Source organism: Carettochelys insculpta, chromosome 4 (assembly GCF_033958435.1).
Source record: "Carettochelys insculpta isolate YL-2023 chromosome 4, ASM3395843v1, whole genome shotgun sequence".
In the NCBI taxonomy this organism is placed as follows: Eukaryota; Metazoa; Chordata; order Testudines; family Carettochelyidae; genus Carettochelys; species Carettochelys insculpta.
The window spans coordinates 19,503,493-19,516,475 of NC_134140.1; the positions used below are offsets into that span (position 1 = coordinate 19,503,493).

General features: G+C 45.4%; 1 protein-coding gene across 2 annotated transcripts in view; it reads left to right on the forward strand.

The window, feature by feature from the left end:
- Positions 1 to 12,983, forward strand: part of FAM193A (family with sequence similarity 193 member A) — a 130,899-nt gene that overhangs the window by 77,261 nt on the left and 40,655 nt on the right. For both annotated transcript variants that reach the window (XM_074992366.1, XM_074992367.1), the window contains 5 exons: positions 3,097 to 3,174; positions 3,762 to 3,874; positions 4,056 to 4,298; positions 12,121 to 12,274; positions 12,373 to 12,552. In XM_074992366.1, coding sequence (XP_074848467.1) covers positions 3,097 to 3,174; positions 3,762 to 3,874; positions 4,056 to 4,298; positions 12,121 to 12,274; positions 12,373 to 12,552 — 768 coding nt within the window. The remainder of the gene's footprint in view (positions 1 to 3,096; positions 3,175 to 3,761; positions 3,875 to 4,055; positions 4,299 to 12,120; positions 12,275 to 12,372; positions 12,553 to 12,983) is intronic.

Genomic DNA, 12,983 nt, shown 5'->3' on the forward strand with positions numbered 1-12,983 from the left:
ACTAGGGTTACAACACCAGCTAATCATAATAGGTTCTGGTTCATTTATTGCAAATTTTATTAACTAAAAGATGTAACCTCGGAAAGGCTTTCGGTTTGTAGTACGTAGTACATCAAAATAAGGATCAAAAGACACCGAGAGGTGGTTTCTCTTATCTACTGAATCATTTCTTTCAGGCTGATTTGGGAAACAGATGGAGAAATTCCATCTCTGACTTCCCTATTAAAACGATACACCATACAGTAAATTTTTATCCATGTTCGTCCCAGGATATTAAAGATTAGGGTGAAGTAATATCTTGTATTTGTCTGCCTTCTGTTGGCAAGAGAGAAGCTTTCAAGTTTTTGGAGAATGTTGGGGATAACTTCTTGGTACAAGTGCTAAAGGAACCGACCAGGGGCCGTGCACAATTTGACATGTTGCTCACAAACAAGGAAGAATTAGAAGAAATAGAAGTGGGAGGGAACCTTGGCTGCAGTGACCATGAGAGTGTAGATTTCAGGATCCGGACGAAAGGAAGAAGGGTGAGCAGTAACATACAGACCCTTGATTTCAGAAGAGCAGACTTTGACTCTCTCTAAGAGACCAGATGAGCAGGATCCCTTGGGAATGGAAGATGAAGGGGAAAAAAGAGTTGAAGAGAACTGGAAGTATTTTAAAGAAGCCTTACTGAAGGCACAGGAACAAACAATCCCGCTGTGTAGAAAGAAATGCAAACATTGTAGGCAACCAGCTTGGCTTAACAGGGAAATCCTTAGTCAGCTTAAATTAAAAAAGGATGCATACAAGAAATGGAAATGTGGACAGTTGACTAAGGAGGAGTATAAACATATGGCTGGAGAATGCCAGGTAGTAATCAGGAAAGCGAAAGCACAGTTGGAACTGCAGCTGGCAAGGGATGCGAAGAGTAACGAGAAGGGCTTCTACAGGCATGTGAACACTTAACAGGTTATCAGAGAAGGTGTGGGGCTATTACTGGATGAGGGAGGTAACCTAGTGACAGATGATGCAGGGAAAGCTGAAGTACTCAATGCTTTTTTTGCCTCAGTCTTCATGGACAAAGTCAACTTCCCCGTGAGGGTCCTAGATGATGCAGTACGGGAAAGTGGAGGGCAGCCATCGGTGGGGAAGGAACAAGTTCTGAGCTATCTAGAAAAACTAGATGTGCACAAGTCCATGGGTTTGGATTTAATGCACCCCAGGGTACTGAAGGAATTGGCAGAGGTCGTTGCTGAACCTTTGACCATTATCCTTGAAGACTCTTGGAGATTGGGGGAGATACCAGATGACTAACTGGAAGAAGGTAAACGTAGTGCCCATCTTTAAAAAAGGAAAGGATGACAATCCAGGGAACTATAGACCCCTCAGCCTTACCTCAATCCCTGAGAAAATAATGAAGGGAATCCTCAAGGAATCCATTTTGGAGCACTTGGAAGAGGGAAAAGCGATCAAAAGTAGGCAACATGGATTCACCAGGGGCAAGTCCTTCCTGACCAATCTGATCAGCTTCTATGATGAGGTAACAAGCTCTGTGGACATGGGGAAGTCAGTGGATGTGATATACCTTAACTTCAGCACGGCTTTTGATAGTCTCTCACAACATTCTTGTCCATAAATTAAGGAAATATGGATTGGATCCCTGGACTATAAAGTGGATAGAAAGCTGGCTTGATGGTCGGGCCCAATGGGGTAGTGGTCAATGGCTCAATATCTGGATGACGGTTGGTTTCAAGGGGAGTGCCGCAAGGCTCGGTTCTGGGACCGGTGTTATTCAACATCTTTATTAATGACCTGGATAAGGGACTGGATTGCACCCTCAGCAAGTTTGCAGATGACACAAAACTAGGGGGAGAGGTAGATACGTTGGAGGGTAGAGGAGAATCCGGAGGGACCTGGATAAATTGGAGGACTGGGCCAAAAGAAATCTGATGCGGTTCAATAAGGAGAAGTGTAGAGTCCTGCACCTGGGGCGGAAAAATCCCGAACATTGTTACAGGCTGGGGACCGACTGGCTCAGCAGCAGTATGATGGAAAGGGACCTAGGGGTTATGGTGGATGAAAGGCTGGATATGAGTAAACAGTGTGCCCTTGTAGCCAAGAAAACTAATAGCATACTGGGGTGCATTAGGAGGAGCATTTCGAGCAGTTCTAGAGAAGTAGTTATTCCTCTTTATTCGGCACTGGTGAGGCCACATCTGGAATATTGTTTCCAGTTTTGGGCCCCCCCCCCCCCCCCAGTATAAAAAGGATGTGGATTTGCTAGAGCAGGTTCAGCGAAGGGCAAAAAAAATTAAGGGTTTGCAGCACAAGACTATGAGGATAGGCTGTGGGATTTGGGCTTGTTTAGCTTACAGAAGAGAAGACTTAGAGGTGATTTAATAGCAGCCTTCAATTTCCTGAAGGGGAGCTCTAAAAAGGAGGGTGAGAAACTGTTCTCAGTGGTGTCAGATGACAGAACAAGGAGTAATGGTCAGAAGTTGAAGAGGGAAAGGTGTAGGTTAGATATTAGGAAAAACTACTGCACCAGGTGGGTGGTGAAGCATTGGAATGCATTGCCTGGAGAGGTGGTGGATTCTCCATCCCTTGAGGTTTTTAAGTCCTGGCTGGACAAGGTCCTGGCTGGGATGACTTAGTAGGGGTTGATCATGCTTGAAGCAGGGGGCTGGACTAGATGACCTTCTGAGGTCCCTTCCAGCCCTGTGATTCTGTTTACAGAAACCCCTTCTTCTTCAGGTCTGAGTTCTTTCTGACCAGCAAAATGTGATGTAGTAAAAGATAATGTCTCACCCAGCTTGTGTCTAAAAATTTACTGCTTTTTTGTTTTGGTGTGCAGCATTGGTAAACTCTGGAAAGTGAAGTCTTAAAAAATGTATCTGATCATAACAGAGCTTTTCCACAAATGTGCCGTAAGAGGGTTTATAATCAATAGAAAATATTTTACTGAATTGAATAAACTATAGTTAAGTAGAACATTTTAAGTTCAAACTTAAACACTAACAATCTAGATAATTACACGTGGTTATAATTTTGTATTTTTTTATACACCATAACTTTTTCATGTATTAAACGAAGGATGATTCTTGTATCCTCTCTTAGATGGCAATGAAAACAAAACAGCGCATGCTAAAAGAAGATTGGGAATTTTTTAAACAGAGGCGTTTTATTGAAGAGCAGGTAGGCTTTTGGTGTCTGTAGCAAGTTCAACTAGGTAATTTGAATATCTCCTGTATATTATGAGAGGCAGGCACTTAAAATAAGTAATCAATATATAGTGCTAACCATATGGGCTATAATGCTTCAGCCCTATGCCTATAGCTCACTTGGATAAATGGAGTTAAGCACAGATAAGCTGCAGAATTGGATCCCCACCTTTTGCTAATTTTAAGAGTAATTGAATTTGTTATTAAATGGTAGTCCCTTTATGTATATCTATGAAAAGAGTGTAGCTCATGAAGTGAGAGAACTCTGTGGTGATTTAATAGAAACAACTCCATTTATAAATGGGTTAGAGATTGACTTAGCCATATCCCTCCTTTAACATGGAAACATACTTTCTTTGGGCTAACATATTCTGAATGCTGTTAATTTTTGAACCTTTCTAGGCAGAAATGTGGTTACTTGCTGTAATTTATCAAATTGTTGCTTGAATTATAATTGTCTTTATAAAAGAAAAGGATATTATTCGTGTTATGCTGAAAACTGGTTAAAATGTTAGTGAACATATTTGCAATACTAAAACACTGCCTTATATTTTACTTTAGTTAAATAATAAGAAAGCACTAGCTGGTGAGAACAACTTCACAGACACAATGAGGCATATGTTGTCATCACGTCTGAGCATGCCGGACTGTCCCAACTGTAATTATAGAAGAAGGTGAGTTGATATGATTTTTTTTTTTTAATATGAGTTTGTAATAAAACGTTCTCTTTTTGTTAGAGAAAAGAGGATATCAAATATTGTAACTGGCACAGTGCAGTTAATAAAAATGAATGCAATGTGAAACTATACCTTTAAAAATCTGTTAGTAACAAAATTTATCTTAATTCTTGAGCAGATGTACTTGTGATGACTGCAGCCTTTCACACATTTTAACATGTGGCATCATGGAGTCACCAATAGCAGATGACATCCATCTTAATCAGTTACCACTACAAATTGATTCTGCTCCAGATTATCTGTCTGAGATCCGCCCACCTAGTATGTCTTCAGCAAGCTCGGGTTCAGGTTCCAGCTCTCCTATCACAATTCAGCAGCACCCAAGACTCATCCTTACAGATAACGGCTCTGCACCAACGTTGTGAGTGTTGTTTTATTCTAAATACTTGACCTTTTGCTTTCCTTTTATGCCTCCAAACTGTTGTATATTCAGGAGTTGAGTGAGACATCCACAACAAATCCTTGCATACATCTTCAACTGCTTGCAATGGCAAGGATAAATTGACTGGCTGGTGACCTGTGAGCTAAATGACTGGATGTTATATTCTCAGTGGTTGATAGCCACTAGAACATACTTATTTGTCTTTATGCTATATTTGGTGCTGCTTTTGCGTACTAAGAGGGTATGCTGTGCTTATACACGGTGTTTATTGAGATTCTTAATTGTGCGTATTGTTAAAAATGATGTTCGAGATACTTAATTTTTACATGTTATGTTTAAAATGGTTAAATGAGACATTATTTGTTAGATAAAATTTTTATTCGTTATTTGCGCCAAGCTTAGGTGGGAGTTCAGATGCAGTTAAAAATGCACAAAAACAGTATTTTAAAGTTGGTAAGTTGGTTTTAATTAATTAAATCTACCTTAAACCTGTGGGATACATAAGAAAAAAGCTTATCAAATCATGTTTTGCATTTTTAAAACTAATATATTAAACAAAGGCAAAATTATCTGTAGTTAGTGAATTAAGCCAATTGTTTCTGGGTGCCATGTCCCTTTCTAGATTTTTAGAAGTAATAGACCTTCTCCTTATACATCTAGTTTTTATTCATGGGTAGTAAGAGGAAAATAAGTTGTTTTTTTTTCCCCTGCTTCTTCAGCTTGGAGTTCGTCTTAACTTTGAGCTAGTCATTGAACAGAACTAGTTAAATAAACTGAAAAGAAGAAACTATTCTCTCTGCACCTGGAAAAAAAGGCTAGGGCTGTCAAAAGCTGACTTAAGATTTCAACAGAGTCTGCTTATAAGTGTTTCCCCAGTTCTTTTATTTGAACTTCCTTTAAAATTGTGGTGGTAAATATGTGCTGCTTAGTGTTGGATTTAACATATTGTAAATAACTTTAATATATTAGGATAAACCTTTAATGTAAAATGTCCTAATTTCAAATTTAAATTTAAAGTAGATTTATTTAAATATCTATATAAAAGAAAATAAAACTCATTTTTAAGTTTATTTTCAAATTAGTTTAAATTTACTGTGAATGAAATATTGTTACACATGCACAGTGTCTAATACAACCTTACCTGTCAAATGTAATAACCAGAAAGACATAACTGGTATTTTTGTGGTTTGCCTTAGAAAGATCAATGATAACTCTGAATTAAAAAACTACTTAATTGTTTTTAGGCTATCTAATGTGAAAACAGGTGACTTTTTGAAAGGTTAACTACAAAATAGCTATGCAAATAAAATGGTATCACAAAATGCATTCTTAGGGGGTTTTGTTGTTTTGCTTTTTTTTTTTTAAATGATTGATCATTAATTAGAAAATTGTTTTATCTCGTAATTCATGTAGGAAATTCTGGCTTAACATTTTCAGTGCTTGAAATATTTAAACTTTTACACTTCACATATTTTCTAGCAAGAAAGTCTTTGAAAATAAGACCTTTTGTCTCATCAAAGGAAAGTCTGCATTCTTCTTCAAGTGGTCCCCGTGGGTGTTCCACAGTAGGTGTAGGGCTCGCCTGGCGCCACAGATCGGAATTCTTCTAGCAGTTTCCACTGGATCGCGCATGCGCTGATGTGTGCCTCTCCCTTGCGCACCCTCGGTCATGTGCACGATCCAGTCCCCACCAGTTCCTTCTCAACTGCCAACGGCTGCAGACGGAATCCGCTCCGGCTCTAAAGCCTGAGACAGATAAGAGAGTTGTTTTACTTGTTTTTTACTATTATACAAAAAAAAAAGTGGAAAATAAAAAAAAAAAATAGTAGAGAAGAGGAACGGAAGAGAGAGGGGCAGACAAAGAAGGCTGTTTAAGCCGTCCACTACCCTGAAGGCCGTGAACGTTATTTGGGTTGTAGAAGGCACTGATTAGCGTCTAACTACCCTATTAACAGTAAAGACTCACCACGATGGCTGCCTCAGGGTTTAAGAAGTGGTGAGTCATGCCGCGAGGCTATGCCAGCCTCTGATGGGCGTAGTAAGTGCATTTGATGCCTGGGGGAGTCCCATGTTACCCAGAAGTGTTCGCACTGCGCTAAGCTTACAGCCAGGGCCAGGAAGGACAGAGAGATGAAGCTCAAATGATCTTGTTTGATCAGGCCTTCCAGCCTGAGCCGCTGGAGAAGCTTCACACAGAAGGGCCCTCTGGGTCACAGAAAAGGAAAGCGGCGTCTTTGACCCCCTCTGTGCAAAAGAAGAGGAAACTCTCCTTGGCTCGATCCTTGCCGGCAGTTCCAGCGAGCAGAACGAGCGGAACGCAGAGCCCTCAACCGCGGGCTGATTAAAGCGGCAGTGCGGTTGCACACGTGGCCAGGGCCGGGCCTCCAACTATGCAGCAGTCGGCACAGAGGGTGCTGCGGGCACCAGCGCAGCAAGCGCCGGAATCAGCGGCGCCGCCTCATGCAGCACTGGCTATCACGGCGCTGACGGTGCAGGGGCACCCAGCACAGGGCCCAGCGGTGCCGGAGGAAGCTACCTGCGCGGCACCGCTTGTGACGGTACCAAGCGCGGTGCCGACAGCGGGGCCGAGATCCCCAGCACGGGAGGGGGCGGCGCCCACCCTGCAGGGGCGGGGGAAAGCTGGAGCCAAAACCCGGCACCTCAGTCCATCTCCAGACAGGGTTGCGATGCCCTTATCGCCCCCCCCCCCCCCCCCGAGATACACACACTGCGTCGCCGGGTGGCAACTCCACCGCCTTATTTCGGATCTCCCTCTCCGTTCCTTCAACCACCTTCGCCTTGGCTCAGGCCTCCTTCACCCTTTTTGGGCATGGATCCCTATGAGTACTATCACAAACCAGCTTCAGTGGTCCAGGTCTCCATCACCGGGCCCTTGTCCATGTTGTTATGGCTGTCCTCATCATACCGAACACTGACATCGGAGGTCTAGATCCAGGGGCAGATCCCCTCCCCCTCCTCGCCAATACTCCCGTGTACACTCTCGCTCTGGGAGAGGAACGCAGCTGTCCCAGGGAGAGTTAGGTCCAGAGTCCCGAGACTTTCCTTCACAGCCCACAAGGGAGCAAGCATACCAGTGAAATCGGGAGCCAGAGGACTTGAGGGGGGTTTATCCCAGTGGTTCCTCCTCATCCTCCCCAGATGAGGCAATTGTCCCCGGGGATGTCTCCTCTCTGGATGACCTTAAACAATTCCAAGAGCTGTTCAAAAGAGCAGCACACATACAGGACATTCAAGTAGCAGAGGTACAGGAGAAGCATCATAAACTCCTGAAAAATTTGAGACCCCCAGCTTCATCTAAAATCGCTATCCCACTGGACGAAGCCATTATCGAGTCAGCCACTAACATATGGCAGACTCCAGCCTGTATTCCGCCCATGAATAAAAGGGCAGATAAGAAATACTTCATCCCAGCCAAGGGCATGGAATTCCTGTTTAGCCATCCACAACCCAATTCTTTGGTGGTCGAATCGTCCCAGCAGAGGTCGAAGATGCCTCAGTACAAATCAGGGGGTCGGATAAAGATGCTAAGAAATTAGAGCTGTTCGGCAGGAAGGTCTACTCCTCCTCTACCTTATCATTGAGAGTGGCAAACTACGCGGCACATCTATCAAACCATAACTTTGACAATTACTCTAGACTCGCCTCTCTCATGGATTCACTTCTGGAGGACAAGAAGCCAGTGTTAAAGGCGATTGTCCAGGAGGGGTATGCGGCCTCGCGAATGGGAGTTCAGATTGCCCTGGACATGGCGGACACAGCGGCACTCTCAACAGCCGCAGCAGTGGTGATGCTTAGGGAGTCCTGGCTCCAGACATCTGGTATCCCCAGAGATCTACAGGCGAAGATCGTGGCTCTTCCCTTCGACAAGCAAAAGCTGTTTGCAGAATCAACCGACTCGGTCCTCCACTCTAGCAAAGATTCTAGGGCCACACTCAAGACCTTGGGTATCTACACTCCTCCAAACAAGAAAAAGGAGTTCTATCCTCAGCAAAGGCGCTACGCTTACCGACCATAACGCGCACAATATCAGCGAGGCTATGACCAAGGGCACCATCAACAGCAGCAACAGTACAGGGCCCCCAGGCGGCGTTCTCAACAAAGTCGCACAACCTCGGGGCAAGCCCAGAGGCAGCAAGTTTGACGGGTATGTCGAGGACTGCACTGTCAACACCATCACTCAATGCCACTCTCACCTCATGTTCCATCATCGCCTCAAACCGTTCCACTCCCAATGGCAAAAGATCACAACAGACAAATGGGTGCTGGAAATTATAGCCACGGGTTACACGATCCCCTTCCAGTCACTACCACCGACGAAACCTCCCACCCGGCCTATTCTCAGGGACCCCTCTCACAAGGCGAGGCTGAAGCAGGAGGTAGATCACCTCATGTTCATAGGGGTGGTGGAAAGAGTGCCGGAACAATTCCAAGGGAAAGGTTTTTACTCACGCTACTTCCTAACAGAGAAGAAAACAGGAGGCCGATTTTGGATCTACGGGGCCTCAACTGATACTTGAGCAAGCAGTGCTTCCGGATGGTTACAGTTGCCTCCATACTTACGGCACTGGACGATGGAGACTGGCTTGCCACCTCGACTTACAAGACGCTTACTTTCATATAATAATCTACCCGGCACACAGACACTTCCTCTGCTTCACGATCGGCGGGGAACACTTCCAATCCGGGGTTCTTCCGTTCAGCCTATCCTCGGCACCCAGAGTTTTTACCAAAACCCTGGCAGTGGTATCAGCTTACCTGCACAGGCAGGGTGTGTTTATTTTTTCCATATCTGGACGACTGCCTACTGAAAGGGGCCTCAAAGGCAGAGGTCCTATGCATGATAGGCATCACCGCGAACACGTTTACTTCGCTGGGCCTAGTTATCAACCTCGCAAAGTCAAAGACCGAACCCACGCAAGATATAGAGTTCATAGGGGTGCGCATAAAATCTATCGCATCAAGAGTATACCTGCCTGACGCCCGCTTTCGCACCATCAAATCCTTGGTGCAAGTCATGATGCACAGCCCCGTGGTGCTGATCCTAACATGCCTGCAACTGTTGGGGCACATGGCGGCCGCCATGTTTGTGGTACAGAATGCCAGGTTACACATGCGAAGCCTGCAGCATTGGCTGGCGAGTGTTTACAGACCGGCAGCCCATTCCGTCCATAGGGTAGTATCGCCCACGACGGAGGTACGGAAGTCGCTAGCGTGGTGGACAGATCCCAAGAACCTGCTAGTGGGAGTGCCCTTTCACCAACCACAAATTTCCATTTTTCTTACAACCGACACCTCCCACATAGGATGGGGAGCGCACATTGGCAGCAAAGTGACACAAGGGCTATGGTCCCCCGCGGATCAGACACTGCACATAAACGTACTGGAGCTCACAGCAGCGTTCAATGCGTGCAGACATTTTCAGAAATACCTGCACAGCAAAGTCGTCGGGATCAATACCGACAATACCTCCACCATGTTCTGCATCAGTTGACAAGGAGGGGCATGGTCCCGTGCGCTATGCGCAGAAGCAGTCCATTTGTGGAACTGGTGCATTGCCAACAACATAACGTTGAAAGCCTCATACTTGCCGGGCACCCACAACGTGAAGGCAGATCAACTGAGCAGGCGCTTTGCACTCCGCACAAATGGCAGATCCGCTCCGACCTGCTACGACGTGTATTTCACACTTGGGGATTTCCCCATGTTGATTTGTTTGCCTCCCAGCACAACAAGAAGTGCCCTCAGTACTGCTCCAGAGCAGGAATAGGGTGGGGGTCCCTGGGGGATGCCTTCATGATCTCATGGAAGGGCCCTCTACTCTACACGTTTCCCCTCCACAGCACTTATCCACAGGGTTCTGCAGAAAGCCAGAAGGGGGAGAGCTCGCATGATACTCATAGTTCCAACTTGGGACCGACAACAATGGTTTCCCCTGCTTCTGCGTATGTCGGATCGTCCACAACTCCCCCTACCGGTGGCGCCGGACTTACTCACGCAGGCTCAGGGGTCCATAGTGCACCCGCACCCTCAGGGACTCCACCTACAAGCATGGTTAATCCATGGCTCAGCGCCTTAGAGAGTACGTGTATGGAGGGAGTAAGACAAATCCTAGACTGTAGCCGAAGGACCTCCACCAGAAGGACTTACGAACAGAAATGGACATGCTTTACCACCTGGTGCTCTTCCAACAGTTAGCTCCTCTTGACGTTCCTATAACTGTAATTCTAGAATACCTATTGGACCTCAAACGAGACGGGCTCTCTCTATCCTCGCTAAAGGTCCACCTCGCAGCTATATCAGCTTTTCGGCACAAAGAGGAAGGGCCCACCGTATTCGCCCATCCTATCGTCACAAGGTTCTTGAGGGGGCTGGTAAACCTGTACCCTCCTCGAAAATCACTACCACTGTTGTGGAGTTTGGGCTTGGTACTCCACACGCTATTGGGACCACCCTTCGAACCATTAGCCACGGTACTTCTCCGACTCCTTACCATGAAAACGATCTTCCTTCTTGCGATTACGTCAGCCAGCAGGGTGAGCGAGCTCGCAGCAGTGATGGCAACGCCGCCCTGCACAGTATTTTCAAAGGAGGTGGTGATCTTACGGTTACACCTAGCCTTCGTTCCGAAAGTTTCCTCAGAGTTCCACATTAACGAACCAATAGTATTATCCTCGTTTTACCCGAAGCCTCAGAGCTCCAGCAAGGAGGCATGCCTGCATCTCCTAGATGTGAGGAGGGCGTTGACATTTTACATAGACAGGCTTCTCGTGTCTCTCGCTCCCAGGTCGAAAGGGGAAGGCCTCTCTTCCCAGCGAATTTCAAAGCACATTGTGTCCTATATAAAACTGTGCTACGAGCTTCAAAAGACCCCTTTGTTAGCCCTGCCCAGGGCTCACTCCACCAGAGCGGTGGCGGCATCAACAGCCTTCTTCAAGGGAATCACGTTGAAAGCCATTTGCAGAGCGGCAACTTGGTCATCCTATGACACCTTCGCCAAGCATTACGCCCTGTATCGGGTGTTCGATGAGGATACCCGTCTGTCGACAGCAGTCCTCTCGGGGGCAAGCTGCACATGAATCGAGTACCCATCTCCTTACTTGGGGTTACTGCTGGGTAGTCACCTACTGTGGAGCATCCACAGGGACCACTCGAAGAAGAAAGAAGTTACTCACTTGTAGTAACGATGGTTCTTCGAGATGTGTACCCGTGGGTGCTCCACTACCCACCCATCCTCCCTGCTTTGCATCTCTGTCCGGTGTTTTTCAGGAGCATCTGGGGCGGTTGGTCAAGGAACTGGCGGGGACCGGATCGCGCACATGACCAAGGGCGCGCAAGGGAGCGGCGCGCGTCGGCACATACGTGATCCAGTGGAAACTGCTAGAAGAATTCCGATCTGCGGCACCGGGTGAGCCCGACACCTACTGTGGAGCACCCATGGGGACACATCTTGAAGAACCATTGTTACCACAAGTGAGTAACTTCTCTTTTACTGTTCATTGTATTTTTGGCATGGTGGATTTCTTGATGGCAAAGTAGAGGGGAAAAAATTTATATATATAAGCCCAGGTGTTTGGCTTAGAATTAAGCTATTGCCTGAAATAGGTAGCAAGATGTGATATTTTTTTTAAACAGCTATTTTACACTGTTGATACCAGATACTTTAAATTGAAATACAAATAATGTATTTAAATTTGATTTAATTCCAATATTTTATAACTGTACTCATTAATGATTTAGGTTCCTGACCATCATCATGTATGTAAGTCTCTCTTTTCCCTAGTGGTAGTGATGATGAAGATGTAGCACCATTATCATCAAAATTTGCTGATATCTACCCATTGAATAACTATGAAGATGCAGAGGTTGTAGCAAACATGAATGGAATTCATAGTGAACTAAATGGTGGAGGGGAAAACCTGGCATTAAAAGAAGAGGTATAGCACTTTTTACATAACTTTTGTGTCTTCAATCTGTCAGATAAAGTAGTCTTTGGAGATGGGCTGCTCCTTTGCTTTCTCACTCCGGTTTTCAGTCTCCTCAGGTGAGCAGTACTAGCAGCAGTTCTTCAGAAGCAGATGACGAAGAAGCAGATGGGGAAAGCAGTGGTGAACCCCCAGGAACTCAGAAAGAGGAAATAACTCTAGGAAAAAGAACATTAAGGAAAGATGAGGCCAAACTCGATAGTCCACCCCCATCTTACCCCAGTCAGCAGGTATAGTTCACTGAGTTCTTAAATCCATTGTAAGCTACCTTTTTGAAATCTTGGCTATTTGAGAATGAGTGAAAATAATTTAATTAAAAGGTAAGTTGCAGATATAGGCAGTCTTTTTTATTAGTGTAGCTGTCTTTTTTGTGGCTTGTATTTAGTTGTGAAAATACATTTACTGGGGGAGGGATAGCTCAGTGGTTTGAGCATTAGCCTGCTAAATCTGGGGTTGTGAGCTCAATCCTAGAGGAGGCTGATTCGGACAAGTAGATGTCAGGGATGGTGCTTGGTCCTGCCAAGAGGGCAGGGGACTGGACTAGATGACCTCCCAAGGTCCCTTCCAGTTCTTGGAGATGTGTATCTTCTATTTATGACGATTAGAGATCTAGTGATGACTGTCAATACCTTCCTAGAACCTAAATTTAACTGAGATCTTT